The sequence below is a fragment of the Carica papaya genome, chromosome 9 (assembly GCF_054855325.1).
Source record: "Carica papaya isolate Zhongbai chromosome 9, ASM5485532v1, whole genome shotgun sequence".
NCBI lineage: Eukaryota > Viridiplantae > Streptophyta > Magnoliopsida > Brassicales > Caricaceae > Carica > Carica papaya.
The window spans coordinates 34,974,453-34,987,318 of record NC_142317.1 but is presented as its reverse complement, the minus strand read 5'-3'; the positions used below and the strand labels follow the sequence as shown (position 1 = coordinate 34,987,318).

At 33.6% G+C, this 12,866-nt stretch overlaps 3 protein-coding genes and 1 pseudogene across 3 annotated transcripts; all 4 read right to left on the bottom strand.

The window, feature by feature from the left end:
- Positions 1-1,475: 1,475 nt before the first annotated feature.
- LOC110821848 (putative beta-D-xylosidase) lies at positions 1,476-3,368 on the bottom strand. The gene is made up of 3 exons (XM_088211241.1): positions 2,811-3,368; positions 2,278-2,691; positions 1,476-2,185 (listed from the first exon to the last, which is right to left on the bottom strand). Exons 1-3 carry the CDS (start codon positions 3,109-3,111, stop codon positions 1,566-1,568), a joined length of 1,335 nt encoding a protein of 444 aa, XP_088067367.1. The 5' UTR covers positions 3,112-3,368; the 3' UTR covers positions 1,476-1,565.
- LOC148240307 (putative beta-D-xylosidase 5 pseudogene) lies at positions 3,242-4,595 on the bottom strand (annotated as a pseudogene).
- Positions 4,596-5,587: 992 nt separating this feature from the next.
- LOC110821896 (non-specific lipid-transfer protein D, cotyledon-specific isoform-like) lies at positions 5,588-6,386 on the bottom strand. Its single transcript, XM_022051861.2, has 2 exons — positions 5,942-6,386; positions 5,588-5,788 (listed from the first exon to the last, which is right to left on the bottom strand). The coding sequence occupies exons 1-2, from the start codon at positions 6,283-6,285 to the stop codon at positions 5,779-5,781; spliced, it is 354 nt and encodes a 117-aa protein (XP_021907553.2). The 5' UTR covers positions 6,286-6,386; the 3' UTR covers positions 5,588-5,778.
- Positions 6,387-9,464: 3,078 nt separating this feature from the next.
- LOC110821888 (transcription factor bHLH52-like) lies at positions 9,465-10,470 on the bottom strand. The gene is made up of 2 exons (XM_088212126.1): positions 9,745-10,470; positions 9,465-9,681 (listed from the first exon to the last, which is right to left on the bottom strand). Exons 1-2 carry the CDS (start codon positions 10,468-10,470, stop codon positions 9,478-9,480), a joined length of 930 nt encoding a protein of 309 aa, XP_088068252.1. The 3' UTR covers positions 9,465-9,477.
- Positions 10,471-12,866: the final 2,396 nt, after the last annotated feature.

Genomic DNA, 12,866 nt, shown 5'->3' with positions numbered 1-12,866 from the left:
ATAAAACAAATTTGAATTTTAAATTCTTTTGAAATTTTAAAAATTAAGAAATTATTATTGAACCTACTGAAAGCATGACTATACGTTAATTATTATATTAATTTTTTTATTAAAAGTTCATGGTTAAATTATATCGAACAAAAAAGTGTGAGATACCTACTCCGTAGTATAAGATAATTATTTTAATATAATATGCATGCATATTTCATGAATCTAATTTATAAGTATATGATTGTAACATCTCAATAATTAATATTTATATATTGGATCTCGGGAAATGAGATAAGAAATACAAAGATAAGAATAAGATAAAAATGAGCAAAATAAAATTAAAACTTCAAGTCTAAAAATCATTAGCTTCGTCCCTCGAAGTTCTCCCGATTTTCACCAAGAGCATATTATACAAATTTTGAAATATTTTGAGTGAAAAATATACTACAATATTCAAAATATTGTATACATTCAAAATTAGATTACTATATATATATATATATATATATATATACTACCCAAATTAATTTGTTCCAAAATTAAGATAATTATAATGTCTCTTTTTGCAATTAAAAATAAAAATATCATATTTAACTATCTAAGTCTTCTACTAATCCAAATTCTCAACCAAATATTTTAACATAAGGTATATAAAGTATTATATAAGTGAATGATTAAATATATAATATTGAGAACGTGTGCGATGTTATCAAATTAATTTAATATTGTAAACGAGGTTACTATTAAATCATTACATCAATAGAATAATAAATTCTTATATTTTATTTAGACTTAAAATACCTTATAAATTTCGTATTATTTTATTTTTTCGTCTAAACTTGAATAATTTAAAAGTGGCAGTTAATTGGGTATCTCAATCGAGATAATCTACTTTTGTATTAGAATTGTTCATAGAATGACAAAAAAAAAAATAACGAGAATAATTAAATATATTAAAATGAATCATATTAATAAGAAAATAATACTGAATCACACGCATACACCCACACATATATATATATAGAGCTTATGTTTGGCTAGGGAGAAAATTCGATGAAGGAGACGAAAAAGAAGAGTTTGAAAATCTCCTTTGTAATTCCCACAAAACAAATTTCTTAAGCCTACAATTATAAGAACACAAGGAGTGATTATACTATTGCCTTATTCAATTTTGTATTTTTAACGTACATATGTTTATATCAGATTTTGTTAATAGAAAATATCAAATAAGTTATAAAATCGGGTTTCACAGTAATAGGAAAATGTTTTTTTTTTAATTCGTTGGTATTTATCAAAAGTTAATATAAATTATTGTTTATCCATAATAAATGATTAATAAATTAAAATTTACGAATTATATACATGAGTAATCGAGATCTATATTACAACGTAATCGACAAAGTTTATCTCGGAATAACGGAGACATGCATCTCTCTCTATTATTTTGAAATAAATTTGATTTCATTAAATAAACTAATAGGGTATGCATGGCAAGAACATACAATGAAACAAAGAATATTTCAATTGGGAATTTGACATCTTGATCTCTTTCTCCATTTATTTTGTCTATGAGTTCAAGTAAAATTAACATCGTAAGTGAAGGAAGCTACTCCATCTCCAACAATGATTGAATGTTGACCAGCCGGCAACACAGTGTGCGCTTGGTAATCCACAATGCTCAGAGCTTTGCACGCATTAAACTGAAATGGAAGCACTGCGGTATGTCCTGCACGAATACCAACTCTCTTGAAACCAATCACCTGTTTGATGGGTGCTCCAAGAATCCCTTCGGGCGCCTTAGAGTAAACAATCACTACTTGATCACCGTCTCTTGTTCCTGTATTTTTGATTTGAATGTGTGTGTTAATGGTGTAGTAAGCGTCGCATGCAAGACCATCTTCGATCTTAAGAGATGGGCACGTAGGCTTCTGGGCACCTGGTTTGTAGTCGATGTCATGACAATGTTGGAGTTTGTTGAGTTTTATGTTGAGTGATGCAGGATTAAGGGGTTGAATTGTGTAGGTAAATTGACTGTAACTAAGGCCGTAGCCGAAGGGATACACTGTGGTTCCATTGTAGAATTTATAAGTTCTACCAGGATAAGCTAAATTGTCTACTGGTCTCAACTGCATAGATGTCATTGGTAACTTCTCCACGTAGCTGCCTTCGTACCAAGTGATTGGCAATCTTCCTCCTGATGATTAGTAATTTTATAATCAATTAGTACCCTTTATGTATATACACGTAAGTAGCGGTTGGTTGATGAAAGAATAATTAGCTACATACCAGGATTATATGTCCCAAAAACGACATCAGCAATCGCTTGACCGCCTTCTTGTCCAGGGTATCCAGCCCATATAATAGCTTTGATTTTGGGATTGTTCTTTGCAAAAGTGATATCTATTCCACCGGCTGACATTATGATAAGAACAACTGGACCTTTGGCAGCATCTGCAACCTGATTAATGAGTTGAGTTTGGAAACCTGGTAAGAAGAGATTTAGTCTATCCAAGCTTTCAGCTTCGACCTTGAGATTTAGTCCCACCATGATCACAGTAGCATCGGCAACCTTTGCAGCATCAACAGCAGCACCTATAAGTTTATCATTATTGCAAAGTACGTCTTCACATCCTTGCTGAGTTTGTACTTTTGTATATATAGAGAAGCCATCGACAGGGGTAACATATCGACACGGATCACCTATCAATATTCATGATTTTTCGCAGCGCCCGTAAGTTTGTGCAATAATATGTATGTGCAATATTGTAAAATAGTTTATATATATGGGTTGATGAATATATATATATATATTTATGTACCTGCGTAATTTCCAATCATGACATCGGTAACTTTGGCATGGGGGCCGACTACGGCTAAGTTTGTGATTGTATCGCGATTGAAAGGTAAAGTTCCATTATCATTCTTCAAAAGAACAATTCCCTGTCTAGCTGCTTCTGCAGCTAACTCAATGTTTGAAGCAGAGCAAATGTCCTTTTTGCCAAGATTTTTGAATTGAGGACTTCCATCAAAATACCCAAGTCGCATCATCAACATGTAAAGATTTCTCAACGCCTTATCTACATCTTCTACGCTCACCTTTCCTTGTCTAATCGAGCTCATTGTAAACTTTGGGTAGAAGTCGCCACAGTCCAAATCCAACCCTGTAATATTAACTCAATCAATCAAAAGTCTGTCTCCCATGCAACTAGAAAAAATACAAGACTAATTTCTTACTAGTTAATTAAAGTGATTACTTGCCTGCTTTTAGGGTTTGAGCAACAGCATCCTCATTCGTGTCATTGATAAATTGATGCTTGTTTACCATTACTTCGATGGAGTCACAATCTGATACTAAGTATCTGGTAGTTCATACATATATGTCAGTAACAAAAAATTGAATAGTAATATTATAAAATGCTCTTAAGACATGCATGTGATTAGTAAGTGTGTATATATATATATATAAAGGTAAATAGTGATGCATGTGATTAGTAGTGAGGTACCCGTGAAGACCCCAATCTCCTCTGACAGTCTGGTTCAAGAGTTTTGGGTCGGCGCATGTGGGTATGCCATTGACACGATTGTAGGAACACATAATGCTACTGACATCACCTTCTTTAACACACATTTCAAAAGGCTTGAGAAAAGTCTCCACCATATCTTGCTCGGTCACCCTGGCATCGAAATGAAGACGATCGATTCCTTTCCAGTTGTCTACATCGTATGCAGCGTAATGCTTACAACATGCAGAAACCTTGAGTGGTCTTGCATTCAAGTCATGGACGTGTTCAGTTCCTCTAACGTCCTGTAAGCCTCTAACAAAGTTTGCTGCATATCGGCCCACCACAAAAGGATCTTCCCCGGGCGTCTCTTGAATTCTTCCCCATCTTGGATCGCGAACTACGTTGATCACTGGACTCCAAAATGTTAATCCGGCTCTACCTAGGTTGTACATTGCTCTTGCTTCATTTGAAATAACCTGTCATATATAGTTGTTAATCACGTGATACACATATTCAAATCATAATATCAGATAAGTAACCTTCAAATAAGCACGCACACGAGAGCATAAACTGACCTGAACTCATAATCTCTCACAGAAAAATGGACTTATCAACTATCAAGTGAAATAATATGTTAAATTTTAACTTCAAATTATCCAGTATTGGAAAAAATTATTCATAATTGGCCACTGTGAAATTATATCTCTTTAACATTAGTACCTGGCCGATTCTTTTCCACAGGTCCTCATTAAACGAAGCAGTCGAAAGAATAACAGTAGGGAAGCTTGTCGCACCCGGAACCGCTGCGTCGAAACGGGAGCCGCCTCCAACGTATGAGACGCCATGCAGTGCCTCATTCCACCACTGGTATTGTGGCAACCCCAATCTCGGCACCCCGGGGGATGTACTCCCGAGTAGCGACACCTTCTCTTCCACCGATAATCGATCTACCAAATCCTCTACCCTCACGCTATAGGGAAGGGATGTGTCGCAGAAACCAAGGGTGGAACCGTCTAATTTTACAGCACTCAAATGTGCTGGATCGCACACATAAGTGAAAAGAGGAGGCTCGGGCGTAGCATCATTGAGTTTATCAGTCATTGTAAAATCTTCTGCAACAATGCATGTTAAACAAAACAAGCTATAACCCAGAGAAGTGTACACCATAAACTCAATAATTTTACCCATACTGGATTTGTGTAATCAATTCTTTGAAACTCAATTGATATGTTTAATCCAGTTTACCCTCTTCTTTTATAGTGGATAAATTTACTATTTTTATCAGATCCCTATAAATGATCTTGTTTATTTTAGTCAAAAACAATTCAAACAGTTGCAGTTTTTTGTGAGGGTTTTTCTTTTTTAGATCAGAATGACAAATGAGAAACTTAAAAGTTCTTACTGTACTAACCATAAAAAAGAAACCTCCCAGACATTGTTGATGCAGAAAAAGATTGTAGTTCTTATCTCATAATCATTTTTCTCTTTGAGTTTGATTTCTTTGAAGGTTTTTTACCTGCTCAATTATCATTACAGGCTCAAGTTACTCCTATTTTTTCGAAAAATTATCGAAATACAACTCGTTATTATTAAATATATATGCTTTTTTTGTTTGATTTAAATAAGAAATAAGGATGTGTTGTTAGATCACATTAAATAAAAATTGAATTTAATTATAATCAAAATATTTGTCAATTTTTTAATATAAGATGTACGTTTATAAATTAGATCTAAAATGATAAACAAGTTGAGAAAATTACCGAGGATTGGTTGGAAGTTTTTCTGTATATGCTTTATTGAGAAACGAGGAATATATATATATATATTTAGGAGAATATACACAAATTTGACTACTTATGTATGAGGTTATCAAGTCGTATTTTTCAATCAGAGAAATTTAATTTAAATAAATACAGAAAATTAAATATATACAGAATATGAGAAACATATATTATAAGATGTTTTTTAATATTAAATGATATATATATATACTAATAAGAACACAATATATAAAAAGTTCGTATGATAACACATAAAAATTATTACTTTTTGTAGAGAATTGACATATGAACAGTTAAATTAAGCTGTATCACTTTAATTTAATGATTAAACTTATTATATATTAAGGATAAAAAGCATTAAGGGTACAAGAACCACATGATTAAACTTGCTTCAAGAACAATTTTATTCACATCAAGCTAAGTACTCTCTGTCTCTCACTCCCTCACTCATCATGCTCTTAATGCTAGCTCCTTCATCCATATTCTTGTTCCAGCATAGGAATTTAGTGAATCCTGCAAAACCCATATCACAAATCAATTATATTCTTACCAGCACAAAGCATTTCCATGTTTATAATTCCTGGCATGCATGCATGAGTCTTATCATAAACTGTAATGTATATGTATATATAAGAAAATATAGGTGTAACCAAGGTGAGAGCTCACGTGTCACAGTTGGTGGAGATAGAAACCGGGAAGCCAACTTTGATGTTGCAAGCCTGTGGAATCTGGCTCAAGAACTTATCTTGAACGCCGAGAGACTTGGCTCCGGCCTTCAAGCAGCGGCAAATCGCCTTCTTATCATCCACAGTCTTGACTGTCTGAGCGAGCTGCTGCAGCCCAGAGCAGCATGTAGGAGTTGGCTTTGCGTCCTTGCCTGTGGCAAACCCTACGCAGGCCGCTGCTCTCATGTCCACAGTGCTGCATGGGACAGCTGCCTCGTTCATGGTGGCAGAGAGGAAGAGTAGGGAGAGAAGGAAGATGGTGGAGAAGAAGATGTCGTTCTTCATGGCTGACGAGTTGAATCAGGGAGGGGTGTGTGTTTATATGTATATGTGTGTAGGAGTTGAAGGATCTTGGTGGGTTGGTGTGTGGGATTGGGTGTGAGTTGATGGGTTTATATAGAGGAGAAGTTTGAGTTTCCCAATATGATGCATTGATTTTCTTGGGATTGAAGTTTCGTGACAGAGAAAAGTGATGTTTGCTTGCCTGCGTTTCAAATTTTAAGAAGGAAACAAGAAACAGAGGGCAGGGTGTATGTATACATATATCTATGTATATATATATATATATATATTATATTTAATTTTGTAATTAAATTCATATATTTATTATGCTCAATTAGAGAACCTGAAACCAGCCACTGGAAAAGGAATACATTGTGCTGAGGGTTCAGCAAATCCAAAAATATGAGAGTTGGGGGGGACAACCAAAAACCATGGGCCAAACAGGTTTTACACAATCATATTATATATCTCTATATTCAAAATATTTATTATACATTCACCATATAAATGTCATTCAAATTTTTGGTCTCAATTTATATTTATGTGATTTTCAATTTAAAATAATTTATTTTATTAAAAATTCACGACTTAAAAAATAAACAGTCTTAAGGGAAAAAAGAATTGCATCGTGTTTTTTTTTGGGGCGCGTATGCGTGAGACCTACTTAAACGTACACTCGTTTGGATGGTTTGAGCTACAACTTATAATCAAATATTTAATAATACGTGAGATTATCTAATTCACAAAAAAGTATCGTATTCTGTTACTTTTATGAGATATATATCCTTATTAAAAAACTTCAAGTAGTATAAACTATATGAGCAATATAATGAGAATACGTGGAATCGAAACAGAAGAGTTCATAATGCCGAGAGTATTTTTATATATTTGTTTAAACCATTCTTTTTTTTTTCTTTCTTTCTTTCTTTTTCGATAGAGTTAGCATAGAGTTATATATTGTAACGACATGTTTGTGATCTTGATTTATGATACAGTAAAATAAAACAAAGTACAAAAATGAAAAAGAAAATATAATTTTTGATCTTATGAATTGGTGATAATTACAGAGTTATCACATATATAACTATAAAATTGGTAGACAATTTAATGAGAAAATATCAATGAATTTCACTCGTACGTAACTTATTTAACAATGATGAATCACTGACATGTTTCTAAGATAACTATATAGTTCATATGACAACGATCTTGAATAAAATAATAACATAACAATGATATATATATATATATAATCAGTAAAATAATAAGATATATTAATATTATACTAGTAAGTATTGTATTAATCACTTTACGAAATTATTATTTTTACAAAATTGCTTCTTCCAAAATAATTTAGATGGTCGTATATCATTTTTCCTTCCTTACCTCTCTTTGCTAGAGTGAAAAAGTCAACTCCAAATACAAATCATCATATTAAATTCAGTATGTAGAATTCGTATTTTTGTAACTCATGAGTTATTCAACTCATGATTACCTTCCATCTCCTCTCCATCATCGAAGGGAAAAAGAGTTAATTCTGAAGAAGGATCATCAAGTAAGCTTAAGTTTATCGTGCGAAATTCATTTTCTATGATCCATGAATTGTCAAGTAAAAAAGAACATGATGCTTCAATTTCTCCAAAAATTACACGTAAAAAGTTAAAGTTTTAATAGAGATGTTGCTTAAAGTATAAATTATAGTATGAAGATTTTCTAGCAAATAGGAAGACTTGTTAGGAAGAGAAACTCTTTTTAAAAGAAGTCAACAAAGCATATGACTATAATTTCGAATTGCGAAGAACTATATTGCATTTTAATATCAAGATAAGTGGTCTAAAACGTGAATTTATTACATATATATGAAGACCAATATAAAGTACGAAAATGAAATTGCATTAACATTCTTAGATACATAGAATAATTCATTAGACACATATTACTCAGAAAACTCATCACTAGGATCTTCATAAACTTGAATTCTCCACTTCTCTTATCCCAAACACTTAAAAGACTTTACAAATGAATTCTAATCCCTTCCATAGGCATCAATTTAAACATCTTGAGTGTTACCAAGAACCAACCCGTCTTCGCTAGCCCACCAATTATGAGGCATGTTCAAAAAGAACTCGAAATGCCTCCTCAATGTCCGACAACTGTTCCCGAAGACTAAAAAAATGCCGGTAAAAGTGAAATATGTGGTCGAAATTCCCTACCAAATCATCATTTTAAAAACGTTCAATGCTTTTTCCTCGTACCCTCTTTGTAGTAACGAGCTGATCGCACTGTTGGAAGAAATGGTATTCTTGCTAGGCATTTTATCAAACACCTGGTAAGCATAGTTGATGTCACCGACTTCCTCACAGAAGGCTATAAGGCGATTGCAAAGAGAAGTGTCCTGGAAGAGTCGAAAATGGATAATATCAGCACGGAGTATTTTTCCTGCTCTGCTATTGGGGCTTTCTTCTCTACACTATCCTGCAGGAGACTTGAGAGGTTCGTGACTGTTTTCCATTCCATCTTGTAAACTCGGGGGGCGAGTAATCTTGAAAAGAAGAAAAACTGTGTTTACTTTCCTTACTTTCTCATGGAATCGACACCATTTTGATACGAAAACCGACTGGCGATGATGGGTATCTAAAAGATGTTTGCTTTATGAATCCAGCCCAGTTGGAGGCTGTTCATTTCCCTCCAAAGTCCAAACGGGCTTAAGCATATCTATTTTGGGTCACCACTTTCTTTCAAAGGGTTGAGAACCGAGAGACCGGGGGACGTTTATCAAGCTCGATGGAGGTTGGTGGCTTGGACGTTGCCTACTGGGAAGTAAGTAGTACCATCGCGTCCTCTGTTTGGTTCTCGAGAAAATTTTTATGATGCAATATTTTCTTGGCTACTTATGGGTATTTTATTCATGAATGATTCACGGATTCTCTGTATTTTTTTCCTTTTTTCTCTGGATAAAATAATCGCAGGTTTAATTTGGAAAAATGCACATATTATGTATATACACACATATATATATAATTTCCAAGAGAGAAGCAAGAAAGAAACTGAATGAGAATTAATGGTTAGATTAGCTCTTTAAAACAACAAGACTAACAAGTGGTTAGCTCCTATAACATGTTAAAGGATACTAACAGAGATCTATCTCCTAATAAAAAACAAAACTTTTTTTTCAGAAAAGAAAAAGCTCCAAGGTTAATCATGGCTACTGCAAGTTGGATTTTGCAACAACTTATCGATTTCGTCATTGATGGTATGCATTGTTCGGATTTGATGATCATCCGCTAAGGCTTCGACAAGTTTTCCTGGAACCAAACACTTTTCTTTCCAGTACAATTTCTCATGAATTGTTGGAGATGAAAGCAGAACTTGAAGCTCTTTTCCAGGCTTTAATTCCTCCTGCGTCATCATCATCACCATCATCAATAATTATTTATATATTTATATATCCTGAGCTTATACAATCATTACCTGAGGAAGTGAAGACAGGAGTTGAAGAACACCAACTTGGGCCTGCAAGTATTTTACATACTTGGAAGCAGCTTGAAACATCTCAGCAGTGTTCATCTTGTGACCACCAGGAATCAGCTTAGCAAGCTTCTGTGTCTTCTCAGTTATCTTCCTTCTTCTCTCACGAGCAGCTATGCTCTGCGCAGACAAACTCACTCCATTACCTGCTTTCCTCACGTTCTGGTCGTCATCTTCATCACTAACCACTTTCCCAGTATCAAAAACAGAAGGTAGTGCAGGAACCTGAAGCTCCATCAATGGTGGAGGAGGTTGAATTTCATGCAGGGAGTAAAATTCTGGGAGTGGTACTGAACTGGGATTTGGCACATACCCATTAAACAAATCACTTGGCTGCTCAATATGAGGCTGGTAGTAATTTGTGTGGATGGTCCTCTGGCGCTTTGGGTATTGAAAGGAGCAGTCAAGTTCCAAAATTTCAGGTGGGAAGGAGGACTGGTGTGAGTAATGAAAAGGGTCATCTGGTAGAAATGGGTCAATGAAATTACAAGAACCCAGACGAGAAGGTGATGAATGAGTGTATTCAGAAGCAAGAAGATCATCTGGTGGAAGCTGAAAGTCTTGAAATGGAAACTGCTGGAAGCTGGTCATGGCAGTGGTCATGTCTGAGTTGAGAAGCTGATGAGAATCCCAGCAAGTAGTGCAGTAACTCAAAGCCATGGAGATTAATACACAGAATTATATATATAACCTGAGGAAATGAACCATCATAGCATGCATGGTTAGAATGCCAAGCAAAAGAATAAATATTGGCAGTTTAAGTTAGTATTAAATGCAGGTTAATAATTAGTAATGAATTAGCAGTTGAGTAGTGATGTAATGAGAAAAGAAATAACAGAAGCTTTAAATGGTGAAACTGAAACATGTAAAAGTGGAAAAAAGACAAGATGAAGATGAAGAAATAGTAGTATATAAGACATGGAGATCTGATAGTTAGAGAAAGAGGGAGACCTGGTGTCTTTGCTGTAGTTGAAGTGAAGTAGACCTTCTCATTAACTGACAGTAGTTGATATGTAAAAGTATGTTATATATTCACAGAGAGACACAGAGAGAGAGGGAGAGAGAGATGGAGAGAGTGGAGGCGGAGATAAAGGAGGAGAGGTTAAGGGGAAGAGGGGGGAGTTAGAGATATGATTAAACCTCCTAATTATTAGGATTAAAAGAACCATAATTGACTCTTTCAATTTTTAACAGTTACAAAATTTGGCGGCTGCTTAATAACTTCTTCTACTAATTAAACAATCCTTTTAAACCTAAAATGAGGGTTTATGTGAAGAACAAAGAGCAGAAAGTGCTGTGGAGGAGGGGGAATATTTTACTTTCTCTTCTGGGTATTTAGCAAATGAGATTAAACTAATAGAACTGTGCTTAAAGTTTTCATCTTTATCTCTGCACTTGTTTGAATTTCCTCTTTTCTTCTGCCTGTTGTTCAACATTCCCTTGCCATTAAAGAAGAGTTTCTGAAAAGAAGGGACTGGTAGATCCAGAAGAATTTGAGTGAGAAGAAGAAGAATCCAAAACTCGATATAATCTGTCGATATAGAAAAAATAAAAACCACAAGTCTTCTATATAGAAAAATCAGAACTACAAGACTAACTTTTTGATCTGGACATCTCAGAGATTTTACAAGTTTTTTCAAGGTAGATGATTGATTACAACAGGAAAGCAGAGGAAGGATTGTAAGCTGGTGAGGCTTAGTATGTAGAGTATATAAGCATGGATTATCCAGAAAAGTTGTGTTAACATCATTGAACAGAGAAATGAAATTGGCAGAGAAGAAATGGTAGGATCGAGCAAGAACTCAGAAAATCTTGCAGGGTAAACTTGTTCAAATTGCTCTGCAAATTTGAGTTCAGATCTTTGCTTCTGCCGGAAAAGAGAATCCGGGCAGGATGGTTTGATCATTTTATACATGCCATCAAATTTAGTCCTTCATTTACTAAAAATTATATGCAACTAAATCTTATATATATATATATGTAATTTTTGGTTCTGTTTAAACCCTTTATATATCTTAACTTTTATATACATATATGTGTGTGTGTGTATATATATATAGATATAACATACATGCATTTTAATTTCTTGTTTTCTGAATATGGCTGTTGGGTGTGCCTGGGTATCCTTCCTAAAATTCATTTAAACTTTTGGAGAAATTAAAAGTTTCATAATTTGTTTGGAAATTCATACCTATTTTGTACTGAATTTTAAGAAGGTTCGAGCATCAATTTTATCGAATTTGAACTAAAATAGAATACGAATTGAATAAAGATTTAAATAATCATATGAATGTTTGTCCCTACTTTGATTCTCGTATTGGGGATCATAACAGGTGTACTAGTAATCGTGTGGTTAGAAAAAAAAATATCTCCTGAGATACAACAACGTATTTGACCTGAATACACCGGTCCTTTGAGAATTTTTCAAATTTCTAACATATGAGATAAAATGACTTTTAAAAAAAAATGTTCTTCCGTTCAAAGAAAATACTCGTTTATTCAGTATTAGACCGTTTATAACAGTTTTATCAATTTTACTAAGTTATTCAATAATTTCTTTTGACAATCACTTTGCTTTTAGATAAATAAAAATATAATTTCATCATTATAAAATTAAAGATACAAATAAAATTAGTTCTTAGATATATAAATTGTATTTACGATTTATATATCATATAATTAAATTTTAAAGATAAAAATTAAAATATAAAGATCTACTTATAATGGAGTTCTTAAAAGAAATTATTGATTTATTTCAAACATAAAAATATAGAGCATAAAAATAATATTGTATGAACAACAGGCAGAAGAAAAGAGGAAATTCAAACAAGTGCAGAGATAAAGATGAAAACTTTAATCAAAATACTAATAATTTAATCTCATTTGCTGAATACCCAGAAGAGAAAGTTAAATATTCCCCCTCCTCCACAGCACTTTCTGCTCTTTGTTCTTCACATAAACCCTCATTTTAGGTTTAAAAGGATTGTTTAATTAGTAGAAGAAGTTATTAAGCAGCCGCCAAATTTTGTAACTGTTGAAAATTGAAAGAGTCAATT